Source organism: Chrysochloris asiatica, unplaced genomic scaffold (assembly GCF_000296735.1).
Source record: "Chrysochloris asiatica unplaced genomic scaffold, ChrAsi1.0 scaffold00028, whole genome shotgun sequence".
Lineage (NCBI taxonomy): Eukaryota > Metazoa > Chordata > Mammalia > Afrosoricida > Chrysochloridae > Chrysochloris > Chrysochloris asiatica.
Window position 1 is genome coordinate 1260074 of NW_006408546.1, and position 18254 is coordinate 1278327.

The following is an 18254-nucleotide window of genomic DNA, read 5'->3' on the forward strand; positions in this document are numbered from 1 at the left end:
TTCTCAACCCTTAAGTGTCCCTTGGTCCCTTGTGAACTCTGCTTCTAGCTGGTGAACCACAGCCTTTTCTTCAGAGTCTGCTTTATTCAGAAAGCTTTCCAGCTAGTAAACTCGCTGCATTTGATTTCTAATTAACACATCTTAAGGAACTTTCCATAAAACCCAGGACCTATGCTCTATCAACCTCTCTAAGAATTGCCCAGGTTGCTTCCAAAATGACAGAGAAACGGGATTGATTCGATTGCAACTGTGGTGGCCTCAGTCTACGATGCTTTTAAAAGCTTTTAAAAAAGATGATTTCATGGGTGTGTTAATTACCCCCTAGCATCATGCATCTCCAGAAGTGCAAATTGTTTGTAGACACTATTACAATTTGGAAGTGCAGCATCTTGGAATTAACAGCAGAGATAAATTGAACAGTCTCATTTCTGTTCACTCTGTTGGGACACACACTGTTGCTGGGTCTTGTGGCACCCAGTATCTCCACCCCGCCTCGCATTATGTGTTCTCCCTGGGGGCTTGCTGCTTGGAGTAACACTACTGATGTCAGTTTTCAAAAGCAGAGGGAAAGTCGGCCCTAAGTGGGGAAATGTGCCAAGCAGAGAAAGAGTTTCTGTGAATGCAAAGGCAAGTTGAGTCACCAGGGTTCATCAAAGCTGGGAGGTAATATGGGGAGTGCAGCCGACTTGCCAACATGTGTGGCTCCTGAGAGCTGCCAGTCAGCAGGATTCCTGAGCAAGTGAAAGGTAACACCCAATGTGTTGATCCCTGCAAAACCTGGCAGGGGGCACCGGCATCACTGCATCTTGGCTTTCTCTCTCAAGGATTAGCAGACAGGAATGGAGTTTGGATGCTGCATTATTTGCAACCTTTGAAATACCAGAGAATAGTCTTGGGATAGAGGCTGTGTTCTTCATTCTGAATGCACACACTAGAAATGATCTGAAGCCTTGCAACATGATGTAGCACTATTAGTTCTTAATTTTGGATACAAGTCCCCTGTGTAAATATCAGTATTTAATGTTATCATATTAACGTAATAGCAGCAGGCGTTATATAGTATAGTGCTGCAGGTAGTTGGTGAGGGCAGCAATGAATGGCTCAGTGGTAGATTTCTCTCCTTCTATGTACAAGACCCTATTTGAATCCCAATCAATATATATCATGAACAACCCTCACCTATCTTCCAGGGGAGGCTTGTTTGTTGCTGTGATGCTGAACGGGTGTTAGTGGAGCTTCAAGCTGAGACAGACTAAGAAGAAAGGCCTGGATATCTTCCAAAACCCAGTCAATGAAAACTGTATGAAATGCAACTATATGATCCTGTCGTGCATGACTTTTGAGGCTGACTCAGTGTCAGCTACCAACAGTAACAATGGGTTCTATGATGGATAGTACAATTCTGAAGTATACATTTCATTAATACAATTGATGGTGTGGTCAGTAACATCCATCTTCATGATGAAGCCCTCCTGGGTAATACAAAACTTCCTGAAGCAAAGATTGCCATGGTCATGTTTAGGATGTACCAGAGACATCAGTGGTGGTGCACGACTGGGACAGATGTTACAGCCTGATTGGTCGGCATACAGGAAGCCAGGAAGGGAGGAAGTCTTTGTCTCCCCACTTCCTGCAGAGAGTTCTGGTTGCCCGCGGTGGGTGGTGGCAACGATGATTCTTTTTCTGCCCGTTGTGGTGTACATAGAGGCTCTATATGGTTGTGAATAGTTTTACATTTCTCCCTGTGAAGTGGATGGTTAGTTTTATAAAAGTCTCAAAGATGGGCAGGGTGATGCTGGAGTCAGCGGCTATACACGTGGCCACTGGTGACTTCCCCTCCTCAAGAGAACTGGGGCATCAAAAGGAAGATCTGCTCTCTGCCCCCACTGCTCTAGTTAACCCCCAAAGAGAACCCCTTGAAAGTTCACAAAGCTATCTCGTCACCATTTTGGCAAGGAGTCCTAGTGGCACAATGGTTAAGCATGCAGCTGCTTACCAAAAGCTTGGCAGTTTGTACCCACCAGCTGCTTTTCAGGAAAACAGAGCAGGTAATCTGCCTCTGTAAAGATATACAGCCTTCAAAACTTTATGGAGAAGTTCAGCGCTGCCCTGTAGGGTCACAATCAGTCAGAATCGACTCAGTGACACACAGCAACAACCAGTGTAGCTTTGACAACTAAGGCTGAGCGATCTCCACTTCCCCATCCCCACTCTCCAACCTCAACTCCAAAATCACATATCATCTGTACAGTTTCTTTACTCATATCACACTTGAGTGTTTGAAATGCTGTTATATCCTTCCTTGGCTTTAGCTGTGTTAAACTGAGTCTTTCTCCCCTGAAGGTGGAACATGAAATTTTCCCTGCCATGTGCAGCTATGACATCTTCCACCTGAGACTGTGAGGTCTCACTTCACAGTCAGCCACCCATGACTAGAGTTTCACCACACCTGTTGTTGTTGCTAAGTGTCGTTCAGTCGTTCCAACTCATAGCGGCCCTGTATAGGGTTTCCAAGGAGCAGCTGGTGAGTTCAAACTGCTGACTTTATGGGGTTTGCAGTCCAGTGCTGATCCTACAGCACCATACCTGCACACCTCCATTTCACAGAGGGCTGCAAAATCCACAGAACGTGATTATTTTAAACTCAGTCTGATTTTAAACAAGGAGTGCTTGGGTGGTGTAAACAGTTAATGTATTTGGCAGCTAACCAAAAGGTTGGAGGTTCAAGTCCACCCAGAAGCACCTCAGAAGAAAGGCCTGATGATGTACTTCTGAAAAATCCACCCCTAAAAACCCTGTGGAGCACAGTTCTACTGTGACACACATGTGGTCATCATGAGTTGGAAACCTTACACATGATCTGCCGTGTGCCTTTCTGACATGAGAGAGAATATGACTTGGGAATAATACTTATGGGTAGGGTGTTTCTGCTTTGGAAAATCCCAAGGTTTCCATTTGCGTACTTATTAGAAAGAAGGCTAATCACAATCATAAAAGGAATCTGTTTCAAATGAGATAATTAGTGTTCTTACAAATAAACCTGGCAGAGTTAGAAGTGCACCTTAAAGCTATTTGCCATCTGGAAAAAGCACTAATATTGAGTCTTATATGGAGATTTGGACTTCAAAATATTTTCCACAGAGTCGTAAAACTCAAGAGAAGTTTGTCCCATAAACAAGGTGATGTTTTAGCTCAATTATCCAGATACAAAGGAACCCTGGTGGCACATTGGTTAAATGCTGGGCTGCTAACCACAAAGTCAGCTATTTGAACCCATCAGCTGGTCCGCAGGAGAAGTACATGGCTGTCTCTGCTTCTGTAAATCTTTTCAGTTCTACTCTGCCCTGTGAGGTCGCTATGAGTCAAAACGCACTCATTGGCAGATGACTTGTTTTTTGGTTTATCCAGATAAGACAACCAGCTGCTGTTTGCTAAAGGAGCCTTGGTGGCACTGTAGGATAAGCAGCACACTATTAACCACAAGGTCAGCAGTTCAAACCCACCAAACTCTCCTCAGGAGAAAGATGAAACTTTCTGCTACAGTAAAGATTTGCAGTCTCAGAAAACCTATCAAGGTGGCCATGAGTCGGAATCGATTCTATGGTAGTAGGTAGGTCTGTTTGCTAGGCTTTACACCCCAGGCCATGAAAGACTCTCCCAGTTCCCAAGTTTGGACTTCTTGTTCATGGATGGTTTCCAGGACTCTTTGCCCTGGGATCAGCATGGCCAGGTGTCTTGAACTGAGGGAGGCTTGCCCTTGGGCTCTTGTAAGCTGAAGACACAGACGGAGGAGAAGAGAAATAATGACAAAGAACACACAGCTGTTCCTATGTGTTAGTGCTACTCCAAGCAATTCAAACGTTGTTGTTAAATACCATCGAGTAGGTTCCAACTCATAAAGACCCTGTATAAGGTTTCCAAGGAGTGGCTGGTAAACTTGAACTGCCCACCTTGCAGTGCCAGACCAGGACTCCGTATAAGTTCACAAATGCTCAGAGCAGCCCAGGGTAGAATGTCTGCTGTTATCCCTGTGTTACAGCTGAGGAGACTGAGGCACAGGCAGGTAAGTCCTTGCAAAGGCTTGTTGTTGTATAGTGCCATTCAGACGGTTCTCACCCATAGCGAGCTTATGTAGGATTTCCGAGGAGCAGCTGGTGGGTTTGAACTGCCACCCTAGCGGTTCACTGGACCTTGTGATCCAGTGCATCATGTGCAGCACCATACCAGGATTGCTTGCAAAGACTACCAGCTAGTAAATGTCAAGAAAGCTGAAGGAATAAAGGAGGGTGTGGGCAGGAAAAGGAAGGTGAAGCGGCAGGAAAGAGAAGAAAGGAAACCTATGCGGTGAGAGGTTGAGGTCCCCAGCTTCTTACACGTGTAGGGATTGGTGGTAGGGCTCCAGAGCCAGCCTTGGGGAGGTGGCAGGAGCGGAATAGGCAGTCAGGAGTATGAACATATCCAGACAGCAGGGGGACTCTCAGCAATACCCCAGTCTGTAAGAAGAAGGCCAGAGTCTGCATTAAGGAGGTGGAACAAGCTGGGAGGGCTCCTCTGCTGTTGAGGCAATGGGGCAGGTACTGGGATTCCAGGGTAGGGATGCGGTGGACCTGGGTGTCTGCCATCTTAAGACCCAGCTGGGATACTTCTGGGCCTGCAGAATCCCTGCTGTTAACATTGCCTTCAGCTGTTGCTGCTGCCCCGCCATCTCTATTAGACCTGACCTCACTCTCCCTCACTCTGCCCTAGCCTACCCCCATCTTCCCCTCACCCTGTTCCTGGCCTTTCCTCTCTCGTAGTCCTCCCTACCCCAGTCCACAAGCTCATCATCTTCTGTTCAGGCCTCCTCCTCAGTCTCCCTGAGCTGTGTCCACACAGCCCCTTTGCTTCATGCATATAATTCCTAAATCCATACTCTCTTTAAAAGTAGCATTACTATACTTAGCCAGTTTCAACAAATCTTTAAAATCATCTTTATCCAGCCTGTGTTCAGATGTCTTCAGTTGTTTTAAACATGTCCTCCACAGCTGGTCTAGCTCAGCATCATGCATTACATATCACTTGCTTTGCTTTCTGCTGGGACGAGTCTAACCTATTATCCTGCAGAATGCCCTGCACTCGGTACCTGTCTGGTCAGTTCCTCATGGTGTTTCTTTTGCTTCTGTAGGTCCTATAAATGGGTCTAAAACCCTGATCAATTTGTGACTAGGACACATTACAGGTGCCGCTGTGTTCGTGTTGCATCAGGAGACACATAATTACTTAGAAAAGCTCTTCATCCCTATCCTTTTTAAGGACCTATCTTCCTTGAGATTCTCTCTGATGTCTCCAGCCTTATCAAAATCCAAATAACATTTGTATTTCTACCACCTTTTTGGTGCCTAGCATATTCTCTGTTGCCTTCGATTTCCAAATGTACATACAAGACATTTGGGCTCTGTGGGTTAATGCACTGGACTGCAAAGTTGTTTGAACTGCAAGGTTGGTGGTTCAAGCTCACCAGCCGCTCCTCGGAAACCCTATACAGGGTCGCTGTGAGTCGGAATCAACTCAACGGCATTCAACAACAACAACATATAAGACGTGTTTTATGTAAATATATTTGTAACCCCCTGGGAAGATGCTGTGCCCAGTACTTCTTCCAGCTCCAGTGCCATCATACCCTGTATACAGTAGGTAACCAATAAAGGTTTCTGGATGGTGCTCACTAACGCTGGTGATAACGAAAGGAGAAGTTAGTGTTGGGATGTGCATCATTGTGGACTTGCAGATTTGAGGGACCGTGGTTTCAGGCATGGCTTCTGTTCCAGAGATGACACTTAATGCCGTAGAAGGTGAACATCACATATGCCACTGATTGCATTTTTAACACACTCTTAAGTAAACTTTATGTTGCAACCTAGTATACCTGTAGAAAATTCTTCAGATCATAAGGCTACAGCTCAGTGGGTTTTCACAAGGTCAGCATAACCGTGTAACCAGCACCTAGATAGAGACACACAGAAAATGCGATTCCCTCTAGGGGTAACCACTCTCCCGACTTGGAGAAACACAGCTTCGCTTTTGAACTTTATAGGAATGGAGTATGCACTCTTGAGGGGCTAGCTTCTTTCACCCATTATATCTGGGGGACTCAGCCACATTTTTACATGTAATTGTTGTTGCTGTTAAGTACCATGGAGTCGGTACTGACTTATGACGACCCTGTACAGGGTTTCCAAAGAGTGTCTAGTAGGTTTGAACCTCCAACCTTGTGGTTAGCAGGCCAGGACTCCCTGTAAAAATTACATGTAATTGCAGAGCTTTATCATCATTGCTGTCTACAGTCACACTGACTTGATATACAATTAATCCATCTACAGGCAAATGTTTATTCTTTTATCCTATATATAATAAGGCATGGCATCTGCACAGATTTGGCCCCAAACAGAAGCCTTGAGACCATCTCACTGGGACCCACTGCCATCCAGAACACCAAGGGCAGAGAGCAGGCAATGCAGTGGCTAGATATCCCCTGGTCTGTTCACCACCTACCCCAGCATCTGGGAACAGCATTTGTTAGATGTTGGAAGAGTATGGGCTTTGGAGTCAAGCAAATCATGTTTCCGTTCTAGTTTGGCTTTTTTATTCTGGATGAACATGGACAAAATAATTTAACTTCTTTAACTTCCCTTTTCTCACCCACAAAGAAGGAATGATAAATAACCCTTGCAGAACTGGGGGTGGGAGAAGAATTAAATAGGAAACCATCAAGTGTGGCTGACAGAATGACTCCCATTCACAGCAAACAATGAATCACAGGCTTTCTTCCCATCTGACCTGTTAGATGGAATTGAAACTTTCTGGCTAACCCTTACTAAGGAGGAGTCATTATCAATGCTAGATCATTCACAACTTCAGATGGGTAATGCAGAAAGGAAGGCAGGCTGTGAGTAGTGCTGAGGGCTCCCGAAGTAGGAGAAGGCAGCCGGCTTGCTTGTTCCTCTGATAATGTCAGCGAATTAGCTGCAGCGTGATTGTGAGGCAATATGGCAGCATTATCCAGAATCTGTTGGAACAGTGATTACATTTGCAACGGAATTACACATCGGTATGACAACATGTGCAATTATAGTTCTGTAGTTTGCTGGTGCCATTCCTGAAATCAAAGTGGTACCGCAAACACCATGTCTCCTTTGGTGGGGGGAAAGGGACCATCAGAGAGCCAAGGGCATTGGTTATGCCAGCTACCCTGTGGGCAGTCTGGCTTGTTGAGGGGAACAGTAGCATTTTCTTTCTTGTTTAATTGTGCGAAACTAGGCCAAAAATACTTTGACCACTTGTCATGATGTGTGCATTTCATGCTAGAGACAGGAGAACTCTTACAGCAACATGGGCAGAGCCTGCGTGTCAACGTGATAGGCAGTCTTCATTCAGAGGCAGCAGGAGGAGAGGTGTTGTCTCACAGAATTTACTTCTTGGGTTAATATGGCACGTCTCCTTTTCCCACATCCTTCTTGTAAATCATAAGCTTGGAATGTTAAGGTGGCCTTTTGCCAAAAGATGGACATCAAATATTTATACAATACCAGGGCAAATAGCTTTTTGTGCACAGTAGGGAAGCAACTTTACCTTAATAAAAAATGCAGTGGTAATGGAATGTTTTCCATAGATGGAGGGCGATTTAACCTTTTTACATCAGGAGCCTTCACTCTAATAGAGTCCTATTTATACCCAACTCGGTGCACATTACAGTGAGACTGAGCCGTGAAGGTAATGAGGAGACAGGGAATGACCGAGACCGTCAAAACAAGGGGCTCTTTAAAAGCCCAGCTGTCTGCTCTCTGTGGTTCATTGACTTTTTTGCTGTTACAGATGACCAAATTCTGACAGCCATTCTGAAGTTCTTTGTAGTTAAGTAGGTGAATCAGTACTCTGGATTCTGGATTCAGAATAGCAAAGAACAGTGACTGAGAGATCAGAAAGAAGACCCTGGATGAGATCGATGGTAAAAAAAAAAAAAAAAAAGGACCTGGGTTTGTTTCTACTTCACACCCCGGCACCTACCCATGCCTCTTCCTCAAAAGACCACACAGCCCTCTTCCCCAGCCTGGAACTAAGGAGGAAGGAGAGGAACCAGATGTGGGCTGGGAAGGAAAGTTTGGGTGGGCTCCAAGTGGTCACAAATGTCACCTTCTTCCTTCTGGATCTCAGCTTTGTACTGGCAGACTTAATGTAATTGTAACCCAGGGCCCTCTTGCCTCATAGAGAAAAGGAGCTAACACTTTTAGTGTAAATACGTTTCTAGAACACACTCTTAGCTGTATGAGAACAGTGTCTTACCTTTGCCCAGCTGTCAGTAATCACATTTCTGCTTCATGTTGAACTAGGCACACTTGTACTTAAAGCACATACATTAAGTATAGGAAGCCCACTTGTAAGAACTATGTACACCATGACAAGTAAGTGGTTGGTAATATTTGGTCTATTTGGGGGGTGTTCAAAAAGCAATTTTGGGACAGAGTGAGGTAGATTCTGGGCCACTGTAGGGGTGGCCTGGGACAGGGAAAGATGAAGTCTGGGTCTGAAATGAGGTGGATTCTAAGCCAAAGTAGAGGTGGATTCTGGAAGGTAGTCTGGGGTAGGGACAAGTGAATTCTGGAACAGAATTCTGAATAGGTCATCCTACTTTGTACTGGAAGAAACAGCACCCACATATCTCCTTGGGATCCCAACACACCCCATGGCCACTGCTCATTGGTCTCCTCCAGACCTGTCTCCTACCTGATTAGGTCCCCTTTACATTCTCCTCCTATTCTGTCTTTCCCTTGGCAGTACTCTGCCTGGTGGATAACTGTGCACTTGTAGCTGTAGTCCTGGTGTGATGCTATGGGATCAGCACTGTACTGTTAACCTCAAGGTCAATGGTTCAAACCCACCAGCTGCTCATTGGAAAACCTATACAGGGTCACTATGAGTCGGAACCGACTTGATGGCACTTAACAACCACAGCAAAATATCACTGTTCCCCCTTTAACCAACTAGTTTGAAGTGTTTAAAATAGCTTTGGAAACTAGGTAGTTCTTTTGTGGAAGCCTTGAGGAAATTTGGGGTATGCTGATGGAGTTCTGAAGGATTAATGAGTGTCTTCTGGCCTCAACCATACAAGTCTGGATTTGTTGCTGTTGTATGCCATTGAGTCGGATTTGATTCGTAGCAACCTGGTATAGGGTCTCCAAGAGCAGCTGGTGGCTATGAACTGCTGACCTTGGGGTTAACAGTCCAGTGCTGATCCTACGGTAACCCAGCAGGGTCAGGATTTAGGGGAGCTTTATCCAGAGGAGCTCCTTAGGGAATCTCTTACTGGAACAGGGGCCTCCAGCTGGACCAGTGTTACCCAGAACCTTAAAAGGGAGCTGGAAAATGATCCACGCTTGTCCTGGACCCCAAAACACTTACAATGGGCTTTAGACGAAGAGAAACTCTCTTTTTCCCTGGTCACCCTTTGTAAAGTGTCTTAGGGGGCATTGAACCAACATTGGGAGAAAATATTTTAGCAAAGCAAATCAGAAAGCACGCTTAGCCATTGATAACAGACATTCAGAATCCCACTGCCATCGAGTCGGTTCCGACTCATAGTGGTCCCATAGGACAGAGAGAACTACTCCCGAGGGTTTCTGAGACTGGACTCGGTGTCGGAGCAGACTGCCTCATCTGTCTCTCTCAGAGCGGCTGGTGGGTTTGAACTGATGAACTTGTGGCAGCCCAATGCTTCACCCACTGCACCACCAGGATGCCTTGATGACTTTGCATCGTTGTTGTCATTGTTAAGTGATCGGTTTTCTTGATACTTAGAACAGGAACAAGAACTTGAAGCATTGCCTACAGGGGACTTAGCTGAAATGTAGTATTATCAGGCGGTGATGATACCAGGATAAAGCTGATGTGCTTCAGGTGTTATCTTCACAGCCATAGGAAGGTCTCTTTATCATTCGAGAATAACCAGGAATATGGTAGCCTAGTGGTTACGAATCGGGCTGTGAACCTTAAGGTCAGCGGTTCGAAACTACCAGCCGCTCCGCGGGAGAAAGATGAGGCTTTCTACTCCCGTAAAGATTTACACCCTCGGAAACCCTGTACAGGGTCGCTATGGGTCGGAACCGACTCGACGGCACTTAACAACAACAACAACATCCTTAAGACAGGCGAAGTGGACTGGCCTCTTGTTTCGTACGACTCAGTCAGGTGTTGTATCAGTTGTAACAACAATGTTGTGTAACAAGCCACTCTATAACCAGCTGGCTTAAATCAGTAATCATTTAGTCTAGTGACATTGGCAGGTTGGCTGGGGCAGCTTTGCTGATCTTACCTGGGCTTGTTTGTGTGTAGTAAGTCAGCGGGTCTAAACTTGGCTCTGTTGGGGCAGTTCTTTCCATATTTTCCTGGAACCACCTGGCCAAGTATGGCCTCAAATTGGTGGCAGAGTCACAAGAAATGGAGTTGAACTACAAGAATACATTTCAAGGCTCTGCTTACATCACACCTGCTAGCATCCCATTGACCAAAGCAAGTCTCATGAACAAGCCCTTGTCAGCTGATCTCCCCCCACCAGTCATCTTAGCCTTGACTTTCTTCTCTGATTCTGCTGCTTATTGGCTCCTTGGCTGCCCTCATTTACTCCGTCTTTCTATTCAGCTTGTCTCCTCTGCTGGGAATATTCAAAACCCACTGAGGCCTGGTAGGATAAGCACTGGACTGCAAGGTCAGTTTGAACCGCAGGGTCAGCAGTTTCATCTCACCAGCTGCTCCTCAGAACCCTATACAGGGTCACAATGAATCCGAACCGACACTACAGCACTTAACACTTGTGGCTTATTTGCTTACTTCATTCATTACTCTACTTAAAATGGAGGGAACTACCCTTAACACCCTTTCAAAAATAAGTCCTACTGTGGCACTGTAGGATAAGCACTGGACTGTGAACAGGGTTGGTAATTCAAACCACCTGCTGCTAGGGGTTAAAACCAACTTGACGGCACTTAACAACAATAAAATGGCCATCTTCTCTCCCCTTGGCCCAATGTATGTGTTTATAGCATTTATTACTTCTGACCTGTTATTTTCGGTCTTCCTCTATGTAAGCTGAGGTCAATGGGAGCAAAGACTTTGTCTTACCTCCTGCTATGTCTACAGTGATCATAGGAATGCCTGTCACATAACAGGAACCCAGTAGCTGGGAAGGAGTCTTTGGAAAGTATGAATGCTTAACATGGTCAGCTACTGACAGAAAGGTTGAAGGTTCAGGTTCACCCAGAGGCACCTCAGAAGAAAGGTCTGGTGATCATCAACTCCCAAAAAAGTCAGCAGTTGAAAACCCGATGGAGCGCAGTTCTACTCTGACACCCATGGGGTCACCATGTGTCAGAGTTGACTTGATAGCAACTGATAATTGGTAACTGGTAAGTGCTGGGATGAATTAGGGCTGAAGGCTTTTTCATTGTGAGCTTGAATGCTTCCAGTAATGAGGCACTCTCTCTTCTGAGTGCCCGTCTTTCACTTTTAGCTAGGAGATAATGCACTGGATAGCAAGGTTGGTTTGAACTGCAAGGTTCGCGGTTCAAATTCACCAGCAGCTCCTCAGAAACCGTATGCAGGACCGCTATAAGTTGGAACCAGCTTGAAAACACTTAACAATAACAGCAACAAGACAGATTATGGAATTTTTTCCACATTTTTTTTTAATTCTCTCACATTTATATTGTACTAAATTTTTTTCCTCATAGTTTCTAAAACTCTTTGATTCTAGTTCTGCCTTTAAAAGCTCTGCAGCGGAGAGAAAAAGGAGATTCCTTTTCATTTGTGTTGTCTGTTTATTTGTATTATACCTTTATTATATTAGCCTTGTAAAAGGATAAAAAGTAAAAATCAGAATATACTTAATTCTACCACTCATAACTGCTGCTAGCACTTTGTGTATTTCCTAGGGTTGGTTTGTGTAACCCTTACTAACAGAGAAGTTTTTTATACTGCTCATGCTATAATTTTATGTTTTGCTCTTTTCTTCAAAATATTGTATCTAAAACACTTTCTTGTATCATTAAATTCCCATGATACTTTAGGGAGAACATAATACTTAATTTTTTTGAAATCTCCTGATGTGTTTAACTGGTTTTCCCTCATTGAATATTTGAATTGTTGAGCTTTTAGATCTTTCGTACTTCTTAGTACTCATATGAATAATGCTTGCAGATAAATATTTGATGACATGGATGATTTCATTGTTGTTGTCAAGTGCCACTGAGTTGGTTCCAACTCATAGCACCCCTGTATAGTGTTTCTGAGGTAATGAGTCTCTACAGGAGCAGAAAGCCTCATCTTTCTCCAATGGAGCGGCTGGTAAATTCCAACTGCTAGCCACGTGGTGAACAGCCCAACTCGTAACTCATTACACCACCAGAGATCCATGAGTGACTGGTGAAGGTGGTTTTGTGCCGTGGAGTCGGAACCAACCTATAGCAACTCTGTACAGGATTTCCGAAGCTGTAAATCTTTACGGCAGCAGAAAGCCTCATCTTTCTCCTGCAGAACAGCTGGTAGCTTTGAACTGCTGACCTTGAGGTTTACAGTCTGATTCATAACCACTACGTTACCAGAGCTCCTTCCGTGAGTGACTACTATCTCAAAATAAACTAACATGAGGTAGATTTCTGGGTCAGAGAGGATGGGCTTTAATGTTTCAGATTCTTAACATATTGTCAAATTTCTGTCTAGAAAGATTATGCTGTTAAAATTCCCTTATACATTTTTAACTATCCCAGATCACCATATCCTGACCAGCAGTGAGCATTTTCTTTTCAAAACTTGCCAATTTGATAGGCAAAAAAAGTATTTTTTTCATATGTTGACTGGCTATCTTGAAGGTGCATGTGTATGTTTGTCTGTGTGTGAGAGAAAGGGCATTAATTGCTAGTTAATTCCTATTCTATGCCCATTTCTAATCGTGTTTAGTAATTTTAATTACTGATTTATAAAAGCTCTTTATATATAAAAAATGTTCAGCTTAATCTTTTTTTATTGTTGAAAGCATTGCTCTCATTTTATTGATTGCCTTTTCACTTTGTTTGGGGTCTGTTAACAGACAGAAGCTAAAGACTGTTCTATATTCACATATGTCAGTTTTCCCTTTGTGGCTTCTGGGAAATCCTGGCCATCCTAGGAGCTCCAGTGTGTTTCATAGAAGTTTCTAACTTTGTCTTCCCACCCTGCGAAAAGCAGGTTATATTATGTCAATTATGCTTTTAAAACAAAAATAGTATATTCTTTAAACATGCTTTGTATGATTGAGCTGTGATTCATGGAACCAAATCCAAATGCTTTCCACAGCCCCATTTCACAGACAAGCAATCAAGCCACTGAAAACGGTCACGATGTCCCTTTTGAGACAGAGCATGGGCTCAAATCAACTTCTCTAAATCCAGTCCTCTTTCCAACTGCCTCTTATTTAAATGGATCTAGGGCATTAAATGGAGTCCTGATGTGGTGCTGTGGGTTAGTACAATATGCCAGATTGCAGATTGAACTGCAAGATCGATGCTTCAAGCTCACCAGCCACCCCTTAGAAACTCTATAAAAGGTCACTATGGGTTGGAACCGACTTGATGGCACTGAACAACAACAACAACAGGGCATTAAGTAGTCACAACAAAAGAAAGGCAGGGACCCTGTTCTATCTATCTATATTTTTCACATTCACTGTCTAGATGGTTCTTGAATCATGCTTTGTGTTTAACATACATTTGTTAAATTGTTCAGAACTTGGAACCTGTGACTTTGACTAGAGGAAGCATTTTCAGTGGTAAATCGTTTGATAAAATTTCCCCTCCCTAAATGCCACCTCTTGACAAGCGTTGCCTGCAGTGTTGTCTATACAGCGGCCCACACCCTCCAGACTCCCAAGCATCAAGGCATCTAGCATGCATCTGACAAGCTCAAATCTAATGTTATATCTATCCCCTCTCAAAAAAAAAAAATAAATAAGTCTCACCTAAATATAGTTTTCTTCTAAAAACTGTCTCTAAATGACTCTGCTTTACCCTGAATAAGATCTCCCCAGTGCATGCTGACGTTGGAGCATGAAAAGGAAGGTAAACGCGTGAAATCAAATGGTGATTGCTAACAATGAAATTTGGGCTCATAAAATCAAGGATATTATTCAAAACTGCGAGGTAAATTAGTCTCATTCATTCTGATGGGGCTAGACTCCATGGCTGTGTGTGCCTTCTTTAATTAACATGCTGAAAAGATGTTCTGATTGGGATTATTAATGAATGCAGTGAAAATTTCTGCTGCTTGTAAGGGCTTCTGCCACAGACGGTTTACAGAGCCCCCCTCATCCCCCGTCCTTTTTTTTTTTTTTTTCTCCACAGATTCCTTACATGGTTTGACAGATGGAGTATTCATCTTTGAAGCTGTTTCCACAGAAGATAGCAAAACCATACAGGGCTATGATGCTATTGTTGTCGAACAATGGACAGTTCTGGAAGTAAGTATGGAGTTGGCAGTGGCCCTGCTTTTGTCTGGGCAATGATTGTTTTATCGGCTTGCTAAATCTGACTAGGGGGCTGTTGCTCAGCTGGGGCTTTCTTGTGAAAGGGAGTTTGACCTGGGTCCGTCACACACATACACACATACATACATACATACATACACACCACTTTAGTTCTCCATGCCTCTTCTTCCCCAGCCTCAGGTAGGAGGTTAGGCCCCGCTTTTCTGTTTCCATAGTAAAAGCATGTTGCGTGTGTGCCTTTGTGTTTGCATCATACCGTGGAGTGGGAAGGCTTTCCATTTGTATTCCTTTGCTGATAAAGTAAACGCTACGTGATATAAACGAGGCAAACATATCATTCCTGGCCTCCGTAATAGTAAGAGCAGCATCACTATTGGCACCAGACCCTGTGGCTCCCTCTGCATGCTTAAAAGAAATTTCTCCACATGAGCTCATCTAATTTCTACAATAAACCTTTGAAGTAAGAAGTCCTGTGCTTACCCTGTTGGATCGATGAGGAAACTGAGGCACAGAGCGGTTAAGTCCCCAGCCTGAGGTTACTCAGTAAGTACTAAAGGATGCATTTGAGAAATGTTGACCCATGAGGCCATCAGCTTGTGATTAATGAAGGAATTCCTCAAACCATGATCCACTGATTTATGTATTTCTGATTCACTGGAGTGTGTGAGTTGAAAGGCACTTTGCTAACTGTGTATTTTAGGACACACCACTTCTGGGGTGTAGAAGGAGAAGCTGTTTGGACATGGAGGACTGATTTCTGATTGCTTTTGCATGGGCCTGGGGAGAGCACAGGGTTGGCATCACTTTGAAGGGGCCTCTGCCAATAATATTTTAGGTGCCAAAGGAAAACAGATGTTGATGCAGCCTTTATGAAGAGGGTGGGGTGTTGGGACCCACCAGACAGCCGGTGCTCACCACACCCTGTGGTCTTCACAACGGCAGCCCAAATGCTCCTGGTGAGGGGGGCTGTCAGTGCCCAGGGCACTGTTACCCAGCTTTTCAAGGTGCAGCAGTTCCTAGCTCCAAGAGTGAGGAGGAGGGCTGTTGGGGCCTGCCTGCTTCTGAGAAGTGATGGAAGTAACTACTTATAAGTGTGACAGCAATGGAGAACTCAGAAAACTGCCGTTATCTCCAACAGGAATTCAGAAAACACAGCATGCAGGGAAGTTCATGCAGGGACCAGGAGCCCTGCAGGCATATGTAGTAAGAAAAGTAAAGAATCAGATGCTCAGAGTTGGAGATCCGCTCCACCAGTTACTCCTAGGTGACCTTGGTGCCAGTGGTCCTCCTAAGCCTTTATGCCTCTCACTGGAAATAAGGGTGCAAAGAAAGGCATGAGGCTCGGTCTAAAATGCAGAGTCCAACATGACTCATAGTGACCCTGGGGGTCTTCAATTTTCTGAAATGTAAGCAGCACCCTTCACACAAGATGGAGTGGGATCCCAGGGGCTGGGTGTGAACTGAAAGGGCCTTATTAACACAGGCCATATGTGACGCTGAGCAGCCTACATGCTCCAGTATTCAGTCTGCTCTGTAATAAAAACAGGTGATGTACGGCTGCACCCAAAAACATAAGCAGGTACAGAAGTGATGGTCAGGCCAAGTGGACCGTGTAAAATCCTTTACTGTCTGCACCTTAAAGTGGCTGTTGAGGGAAAGCATGGAGTTTTCCTCAAGAAAAATGACTTGATGGTAGCTATCCAGTATTCTAACAAGTGATTTTCAAAGTCTCATAATGGGAAACTTGTTAGAAATGCTGATTCTCAGGCCTCACCCCAGACCTCTCAAGGGTGGAGCCCAGGAATGTGTGTTTTAACAATCCCTCTGGCCATTTCTGATGCACACTGAATTTCAAGAGTCTGCACGTCAACTGTATAGGTGTCCTTTCGCCAGAGTCTGAGATTGTGACAAAATAAACAGAAAGCCCGAACCTGTTGCTGTCAAGTTGATTCTGACTCATGGGGACCCCGTGTGTTACAGAAGAGAACTGTGCCCTTAGGGTTTTCGTGGCTGTAATCTGTGTTGAGTCCTGGTGTGTTGCTGTAAGATAAGCACTGGATTGGAAGGTCGGTTTGAACCACAGGTCCAGTGGTTCAGACTCACCAGCCACTCCTCAGAAACCCTATACAGTGTCTCTATGAGTCAGAAAGGACTCAATGGCACTTTACAACAACAACAGAAATCTTTATGGAGAGGCATCCTGGTGGCACAGTGGTTAAGCACTCGACTGCTGACAGAACTGTCTGAAAGGTTGATGATTTTAACTCACCAACTGCTCTGTGGGAGAAAGATGTGGCAGTCTGCTTCTGTAAAGATTACAGGCTTGTAAACCTTGTTGGGCCCTTCTACTCTTCCCTGCACAGGGTCACTATGAGTCATAAGTGACTTGATGACAATTTTTTTTTGTTTTATGTTTTCAAATAGCCCATCTTCTATAATGGAGCCATGGTGACACGTGGTTAAGTGCTTAGCTGTTAACCAAAATATCAGTGGTTCAAACCCACCAACTGTGGGGAAAAGATGAAGCAGCGTTCTTCCAAAAAGATCACAGTCCTGGAAACCTTACAGGACAGTTCCTATCCTTCCTACCTGGTCACTATGAGTCAGAATCAACTTGATGGCAAAGGGTTTGGGGAATCTTTGTAGAAGTAGATCACCAGGTCTTTCTTCCACGGCACCTCTGGGTGGATTTGCATTGCCAACCCAGAGACCTTTATGATGAAAAAGGTGAAGGGGAAAGTATCTCAGTGGTCTATGCCTTTGAAGTGACCCTGACAAAATGCTTGTGGGAGGGAGATGAAGCTAAAAAGTAAAATAAGGACACCATTTTTCTTTAAATACAAAACCAAACCAAATCCACTGATATCTTGTCAATTCCAGTTCATAACAATGCAAAAGGCAGAGTAGAACTGCTACTTAGGATCTCCAAGACTATAAATCTTTATGGGAGCAGACTGCATCTTCTTTCTCCCCCATGGAACAGTTGGGGGTGTTGAACCATCTGATGGGTTAAGAAGTTAGGTCAGGAAAGATTAACATTGTATGCATGATCATAAAGTTTTCCTGGGTTTATAGATGGGTTTCCATTGGAGTTGTTGGTTTCTTTCTTCCTTCCCTTCTTCTGCCTACTCTCCCCCACTTCTCACTCATTCTTTCTTACTTTCTCTCTCAGATGTTTCGTCCTCTTGACCTCTTATTTTTATGCATTAGTCTATTTGGTAGTATTAGTTTGGGGATACTTATCACCCTCAAGAATACTGTTTTGGCTTCTCCCCAGGAATTCTTGCCAATAAAATAGGTGTTAGAGACCTATGACAGGCCCAGTGGTGTGCTGGGCTCACTTGCACCAGCTTACTAGGGCTGATCCCGTGCATCTCTTCCCAATTCCCTATTTAGGTTGTCAGGTTGGTCATTTGAAATCGGCCATGGGTGTTTGCACCATGGAAATTGGCACAGAAGAAATCCGTGTTTTCCCTCCTGGAGGGATGGTTGTTAAGTATCTATTAGCACAACACTGAATTGGCCTTTATTTCATCAGGTTTCAACCTTGTGATATGCAGCAGTGACTAGTATGCAATTAGACAAAGCAGACTTTCTTAGTTTTCATGACAGTGATGACAACTCATTTGATGGTTTTGATGCTACGGGTCACCGACATTCCCTACACAAGTCTGCAGATGTGTACTTCCCTCTGCTGTCTCTGGAGTAT

At 44.3% G+C, this 18254-nt stretch overlaps 1 protein-coding gene across 1 annotated transcript in view; it reads left to right on the forward strand.

Annotated features, from left to right (window-relative positions):
- Nucleotides 1-18254, forward strand: part of RFTN1 (raftlin, lipid raft linker 1) — a 307136-nt gene that overhangs the window by 240175 nt on the left and 48707 nt on the right. Inside the window, exon 8 of the mRNA XM_006846631.1 lies at nt 14403-14518. Coding sequence (XP_006846694.1) covers nt 14403-14518 — 116 coding nt within the window. The remainder of the gene's footprint in view (nt 1-14402; nt 14519-18254) is intronic.